General features: G+C 38.9%; 1 protein-coding gene and 1 long non-coding RNA gene across 2 annotated transcripts; both read right to left on the bottom strand.

Moving 5' to 3' along the window:
- Positions 1-3,879: 3,879 nt before the first annotated feature.
- Positions 3,880-5,324, bottom strand: LOC106312785. The gene is made up of 2 exons (XR_001264226.1): positions 4,752-5,324; positions 3,880-4,229 (listed from the first exon to the last, which is right to left on the bottom strand). It is a non-coding gene; the product is annotated as an uncharacterized LOC106312785 (long non-coding RNA).
- Positions 5,325-5,948: 624 nt separating this feature from the next.
- LOC106312560 lies at positions 5,949-7,433 on the bottom strand. Its single transcript, XM_013750123.1, has 6 exons — positions 7,336-7,433; positions 6,976-7,248; positions 6,688-6,897; positions 6,452-6,597; positions 6,304-6,378; positions 5,949-6,219 (listed from the first exon to the last, which is right to left on the bottom strand). The coding sequence occupies exons 2-6, from the start codon at positions 7,241-7,243 to the stop codon at positions 6,085-6,087; spliced, it is 834 nt and encodes a 277-aa protein (XP_013605577.1). The 5' UTR covers positions 7,244-7,248; positions 7,336-7,433; the 3' UTR covers positions 5,949-6,084.
- Positions 7,434-7,803: the final 370 nt, after the last annotated feature.

Genomic DNA, 7,803 nt, shown 5'->3' with positions numbered 1-7,803 from the left:
TCCGCTCCACATCGTGCACAACATATATCTCCTTGTATTCCTCGCGCTTTCAGACTCTTCTTTACTGCTATACACCCTGTCGCTAATTGCCATAGAAAATGTTTCATCTTTGGGAGGCACCGCATTTTCCAGCAGAATGTCTTCAATGCATCAACTGTAGGTCCAAACATTAAAGGTGGTCTTTCCCTATCTGGGTAGACCCGTTCTATCTGATATCCTGATTTAACCGTATACTTCCCATTATTTGTGAAATGCCAGCCATTCATGTCTACCATCTGGGTTCTACTCAGTGGTATGCTTTCTATGATTTTCATATCTTGGGGATCCATCAAAGCCCGAAGTGCCTGGGAGTTCCAGGTTCGCGAAGTAGAATCAATAAGAGAATCCACTGTAAGGTCTGGGTATAAATTGTGTTGATTTTTATTTGCTGGTCTCGGGCGAGTGGTTGGAAGCCATGGGTCGTTCCATACAGATATAGATGATCCTGATCCCACCCGTTAAACTAGTCCTTTGCTAACCAGAGATCTAGCAGAAACAATACTCCGCCAGCCATATGACGGAGAATATGAACGAATCGGTTCCAGGGGTGAGGCGTTCTTGTAATACCGACCTTTAAAAACTCGAGCAAATAAAGTATTTGGCCTCTCTATCAGGCGCCATAACTGTTTACCAAGCATCGCTGTATTGAAATCAGTGATATCTTTAAATCCTAAACCTCTATCCTCCTTATTTGTATACACTTTATCCCATGATTTCCAGTGCATGCCTCTTGTGCTTCCCTCTGGACTCCACCAGAATTGTGCAACCGCGCTTGTCAGTTTTTTTTGCAGTTGCCTTAGGTAAACGATAGCAAGACATGACATGATTTGGTAATGCCGTAACCACTGATTTTATAATTACTTCGTTTCCTCTTTTTGTGAAAAATTTAAAAGTCCAGCCATTAACTCTATTGTTTAGCCGATCTTGCACGAAGCTAAAGACTTGTATTTTGGATCCCCCAGATTTTCTAGAAGACCTAGATAAGATTTTACGCCTCCAATATTCTGGATTTCTAAAATATCTCGTAATTCCTGTTTAAAAGATTCCTCAATTTTGTGTCCAAATTGAATGAAAGACTTTTCAAAATTTATAAGTTGACCGGATACAACCTCATATTCTTTCAAAATCCTGAGAATAATTTGACACTCTTCCTTTTGAGCCTTACAAAAGAAAAGACTATCGTCCGCAAATAACAATGAGATATCGATGGACATGCTCTAGCTACCTTCATACCCGTTAAGTGTCGTTCTCTCTCCGCCTTTTTAATATTTTCAATCAAAGCCTCAGTACACAAAATAAATAAATAAGGGGACAAAGGTTCCCCTTGTCGTAAGCCCCTATGAGGAATAATAAGACCCCGAGGTTGACCATTTAATAGAACCCAATATTTTACCGATGATATACACTCCATCATTAAAGTAATCCAATGAAAATCAAAACCCATCTTCTGTAGCAGAGCCTTGATAAAACCTCATTCCACACTATCATACGCTTTACTCATGTCTGTTTTAATCGCCATATATTTTCTTTGACAAGCCTTATTAGTCTGTAGTCCATGAAACATTTCCTGAGCTATGAGGATATTATCCGAAATCAAACATCCCGGCACAAAAGCCGATTGAGTTTCTGAAATGAGGGTAGGTAGACAGATTTTCAACCTTCGACATAAAACTTTCGAGATAATTTTATACCCAACATTACATAGACTAATAGGCCTCAGTTCCGTCATCCTTGTAGGTCTCTATGTCTTTGGGATCATACAGATATTTGTAATATTTAACCTTGGATCCATTTGTCCCGTAACCAAAAAATTATTTACCATATCCACCAAATCTTTCTTAATAATGTGCCAGACATGTTGAAAGAAAAGAGTTGTCATGCCGTCTGGTCCTGGTGCCTTCTCTGGGTGCATCATAAATAAAGCTTCTCTGACCTCATCTTCCGTCGCTAACCTCAACAATCGTTGATTCATCTGAGTAATGTCTGGTGTTACCTCTATGAGGAAATCATCAAACTCCATTGGTGAAGTAGTAGTAAAGAGCTCCTCAAAATAGTCTACTGCTACCTTTTCCGCACCAATATCCTCCGTAATCCAATTTCCTGCAGCATCATGGAGACCTACAATCCTATTACGGACCCGTCTTTGTTTGGTTAAGGCGTGGTAGAACTTTGTATTAAGATCCCCCGATGAGTACCACATATTTCTGCTTTTGTGGTGCCAATACTCTTCCTCGTCTTTATATGCTTCTTGTAGCTTCCTAGACACCTCCAAAATATCCTCCTGAGATCTAGTGTTATCCATTTGTACCTCCTCAAGGGCTTTTTGTAGCTCATTTATTTTTTCCTTTCCATATGGTGGATTATTTTTCCGCCATGTAGCAATTTCATGTCTACAGTTACTTATTTTTTCCACTATCCCCCTTTCTCTTCCGTTACTGTTATCTGACCAGCCCATTGAAATTGATTCCAGAAGACCTTCTTGACCAATCCATCTTTTATCGAATCGAAATTGTCCTTTCCTCCTGGGGACCTTATCCTCTAGATAAGCCACCACTGGGCGATGATCAGATGCCACCATCCTTAAATATTATGTATAAGAACATGGAAACAAAGTATGCCATTCCTCATTTGCTAAAGCTCAATCAAGACGACACCTTATCGTCACTACCCCTTTTCCTTTTCCTCGCCTCCCTTGCAATGACATTTTATTTTTCCTAGTCGGAGATTCCAATAAACCACTATTCCTGATCATAATGTTGAAGGAAATAAATGAATCCGCGCTTCGCAGGGCTCCCCCATCCTTCTCATGATTTCCAGTGATCTCATTTAAATCACCAATAATAAACCAGGGGTCGGATCGAGAAAGCCCATATCTAGTCAAACGTTCCCATACTCGTTCCCTTGATTTTGGAACTGGATCTCCATACACAAACGTAAGATAAACCGTTTTTCCAAGAGCCACCGCTTCCACATCAATCATTCTATTACTAGAGTATAAAACCTGAACCTGATACTCACTATTGTAAAAAAGCGCTAAACCACCGCTCCTTCCCACTGGGTCTACTGTAACCAAATTATCAAATCCAAAATGTGTTTGAAACCCTTGAACGAACTTTGAATCTTGCTTTGTTTCAGATAAAAATAAAAAATACGGTTTATGTTTATGCCAAATCTCCCTTAGATAACTTATGGTCCACTTGCTTCCAATACCTAAACAATTCCAACTTAGAACTCTCATATTAAAAAAATAGATAAAAAAACTCCCAAGAGGTGGCTAATTTGGGATTAAAGATACCCTGAAGACCCATCCACCAAATTACCATAAAACCAAAGTTCAATATAATTTCCAAACCCATGATAATCCCTTGATTATCACCATTCAATAGTAAGTCTTTAGTGGCCATACTCTCCTTGCAAAGACTCTCGTACCTTTGTGCCATAACAACATTAACAGAATAAGAGCAACACTCTTTTCCCGACATAAATAATATAAGCATTATCTGTCCGTAGTCGTGATGTGTTAGTATTGTGGAACTTTTTTCTAATGCCATTGTCAAACCAAAATAAACCCAAATACTAAGTGTTCCCTGAAATAAATAAAAACCACGAGAGAGTCTCTTGTGAACTATCCCAACACGCCTCATCCAATCGCAAACTACCTGCGATAGAAAACTTCCATTGTGACACCAACAGTCCAAATGTAACGATAAGATCAGCCGGTTTACACACCCTTGTCCTCCATATCCAAGTTGCAACTGCCTTTGGTTTGATGAGACCAAAGACATAATCTGCTGAAAGTGGTCTCCTCGAGACACAATAATACTCCAATATACCTGATAATAACCAAAATACCAATGCCTTTCCTTCCAACTTAAGAAGTACCAATGTATCATAAAGTATTTCCATTCCATTTCAACCAGACCCATAGATAAATACAATAAACGCAAAAAAACACCAAATTTATTCCAAGAGAAGACCTGATAATCCAGACATGCAATTACTAAGTGCCCAACGATAGTCCACGTGTTATTGCAATTACAAAAGAATAACAAGATTTTTCCTTGTTTATGGCATAATGAGGCCAAAAATAAAACATGCTCATCCTCTGAAGACCCATCTTTAAACCACTTCAAATATCTTCCCTTGACCAACCAAACCAATTGACTCAGCTGATAGTTTCCTCTAACCATCTGCTTCATTGTAAATAAAAACCAGGACCACAACCATCCACAAAAACCAAGATTATTCCTAGATAGAAGCATGTTATAAGAAGAAAATAAATCATACATCAAAAACATACTTGTAGAATATCTGTTCTCAACTGAAGGCATCAGAACAAAACTTTTCACCTCATATATCAGACAGATATCCTACTCAGAACATGATTCTTAAAGAAATCTAACAGAAGCAAACCCAAGACCTGTGATGTGATAATTATGAAACTAAACTCAGAGGAAAATCCATTCTCTGTGTACATCAACCATACTGTAACTTTTGACATAATGAAAAAACACCATAATAACCAAATTTATTCCAAGACAAGATCTCATAGAACAATCTGGCAGACCATAATGAAAATCTAGAGAACCAAAGAGCCACAAGAACAAAGCAAAAATCATTGCAATCACCATTATGAACAGATCGTTGATTACTTACTCTAATCACCAAGTAAATCCCATCAGATTTCTTAATGAAAAGAGTGGAGTTGGTACCTTGTAATCACCAAATGAAGACCATAGATTCCATAGATCAATACTATCCACTAGTCGCGAGAAACCCCAGCCCCTATCAATCACGATCTTTACGTTAATTCCATAAAACCCTCGAAGAAGATCTTCCTTTCCTTCCCTTTGCTCTGTAGCCCATCAAGATCTGTTAGATCCTGCGCATCTCTAACCCTTTGTCTCCCCGGATCCCACCCTCGAAAACCCATCGAACCCTAGGACCGCGTCGCCTTCGCCATCGCTCGTCGCCTTTCCGTTTTTTTTTTTTGTGGAATATAAACCGAGAAACATCTATTCTATTAAAACAAAGTCGCAACTTCATTTTTTTTTTTGTGTAATATTTAAATTGGACCATTATTTAAACTGGAGAAGGAATCAAGAAGGGTGTCGAAGAGAGCTTGTCCTCTAGTGTTCGAGCACCGTCTTCACGAGATTAGCGCTCTTGGCCACGAAGCAGCGCCTCAACTGCCTTGTCAGCGCCGTGAAACATGTTCGTTTAGAGTTGTAGATGAGAGTCTAGGAGGACAGATAGAGCAAGACGAGGTATGTTTCTAAACGTTATTTATAGATTTTACAAGACTCGGGTTGCGTTTCATTAGTGTCATAAAAATAAACTATTTAATTACATTTGGTAGCGGAGGTTTTTGAATGTTTCGTTATTAGTATATCCTCAACTTAAGTACCGACTTTGTAAAATAAAAATTGACTAAACGAGACAAAAGAAAGCGACCCCACCAAACCTTTGATTCCTTTAGTAAACTTTTGACGGTACTTAAAAGTCTAACATGCTGGCTTCTATTACATAAAAGTAACTGTGCAGTTACAAAAAAAAAAAAAACTATATACTGTACATAGTATTAATATAATTATTTAGTTTGGTTGGTCGGCTCAGATTCAGTTTTACAAAGCTATGGATCATCCAAATCCAAGAAGACCTAATAAAAAATTGTTACTTAGGGGAATTGGATTTTTTTCACCAATGTAAAGCCTGAATTGGTACCAAAGCTATATTTTAATTTTGGTCTTTCTCTTTTAATAATATAAAATAGATATACAAAAGTTAGTATTTTTATATATATATATATAACTAAGCGGCTGAACACGGTACGTATAAAGTTGAAGCGGACTCGATACATATAGGAAACTATATACAAAAACAGTTGGATATTCGGAAGATGGAGAAGGTTAATCCCAACAAGAAAAGCGAAAATGAGATATAAAGTTCTTTTATTTTACCATGCATAGTAAAGTTTCAAATACAGGCACCCAACATTATTGTAAAAAAACTAAGAATTTCATTGCAAAGTCCACAACTCTTCTCCTATTCTCCAGATTTGAACGGTTCCTTAAAAGATTTGGCATCAACTGGCCTCGAACGAGGAGGAGCGAAAGCGCCGCGGAGTTTCAGAACTTCAGCGCGTCGAATCATGTCAGGTTTTGCGAGTAGGTCCCACTCCTGCAAAAGAAATCAGTCTTAGATGGGCATCAAAAAAGTAACTTGTTATGAATATATGAGATGGATATGATTTAAACACATTACCTCTGAGCGACCAAGCTGCATGTTAGCAGGATTGGTGCGATCAATTTTGTTTTTCCTTGCGAACCTGTCCCACTCCTGCTTGAACAACCAGAGTGAGTTATAAGACAATGAAAAACGTTATTAACAAATGCAGCAGAGAAATACTTACAAAATAAGCATGTGTTTCACTCTTGAGGTGGTTTGTGAAATCTTCTAAGATTGGGGCATCAAAATAGCATACTGAACAAGACCAGGGATATCCACCCGTTCCATGAAAAATAAGTCTTGATGTTGTCACCAGTTTATTATCGGCATCTGTGAAAACCAAATAGAAAAAGTTTTAAAGTAATTCAGAAACAATTTTGGTTTTTATTTCAAAAAGAGAGAGAGAAAGAGGAGAAACACCTGACAGTAAAGTTTCCCAGAAACAGAGTTTAGGCAGAGAGGGTGGAGCTGGGTTTGGCTGAGGATAAGTAGGAAGAATTATGTATCCTTCCTCTTCAAGGCCAGAAAATGTAGAAGCTAAATGTTCCAGTTCCTCATGAACGGTTATGACCATTATAGTAGCCGGAGGAGGATTCCTACTGGCCCACTGATACAAATCCGTTTGAACTCCTGTTTCAGAAAAGGATGGCATGCTGAATCCAAACCCTTAAAAAGTAAAAAGAGAGAGAGAGAAGAAAGAAGATTAACCGTGAGCATGTTTAAGAGAGATTCCAGTGGAAGAAAGCTTCCTCATGACGTCTTCACCAGGGATCTCTGTTAGGTTGTTGCTGATGGCAGTGATGGAGAGAGGACCATAGGGGCGATCGCGTCTTAACTTCTCCAGCGCCGTTTGTATTCTCGGAACCACCTGGAGAGGATCATGACCATCAGGAATCGGGCAGTTGCTGATGTTCCATATCACCAACGCGTTCTCCTCCTCATGCTGCTCCCTCGCCATGTTCTTGTTTTTGTTCATTTTCCCTACAAAATCAAAATTCATATTCACAAAAAAAAATCAAATCGCGGCTGATCTATACTGACTCAAGTTGTTGAATCAAGATCACCCACCTCGAATGTGAAACGTTTCGTTAGGTAGGGCAAACTATGGAGCGAGCGATGGATGAGACCGAGGTAAAAGGGAACTAACTAGCTTCACCTTATATACAAAATGTTAGATTGGTTTATATGGGCCGATGGGCTTTCCCCATCTTTTCAACCAACAATCAAGGGCGAGGACTTACTACCATTCCAAACCTAACTGAGAGCCAACAACCTTTCCACGTTCATCTTCAAGTCTTCCACCGACCAAAAGGATTAGTATGGATTTGGGCTCAAGTTGATGATTGTAATGATATGGGCCCAATCCTACTCGAAGCCCAATAGCAAAATAATCCCCTTTTTTTTCCGCACCTTCTGCTTCGGTCTGTGTTTTTCCAATAGCCTTTGAAGAACTGATATAATCCTAATATATACAAAAGGATTAGGTCAGAGTTTTTGACTAGGGGTGGGCAAAAAACCCGAATCAAACCGAGTCAA

The sequence above is a fragment of the Brassica oleracea genome, chromosome C8, assembly GCF_000695525.1.
Source record: "Brassica oleracea var. oleracea cultivar TO1000 chromosome C8, BOL, whole genome shotgun sequence".
Lineage (NCBI taxonomy): Eukaryota > Viridiplantae > Streptophyta > Magnoliopsida > Brassicales > Brassicaceae > Brassica > Brassica oleracea.
The sequence above is the reverse complement of the archived record's forward strand: the minus strand, read 5'-3'. Positions and strand labels throughout refer to the sequence as shown.

Bases quoted from the DNA above. Each gene is read 5' to 3' on its own strand.
- LOC106312560 (XM_013750123.1), bottom strand. From the start codon at position 7,243: ATGAACAAAAACAAGAACATGGCGAGGGAGCAGCATGAGGAGGAGAAC. The intron at 6,598-6,687 runs GTGTTTCTCCTC...TGGTTTTCACAG, and splicing joins CTGGGAAACTTTACTGTCAG to ATGCCGATAATAAACTGGTG. The intron at 6,379-6,451 runs GTAAGTATTTCT...TTGTTCAAGCAG, and splicing joins GTGAAACACATGCTTATTTT to GAGTGGGACAGGTTCGCAAG.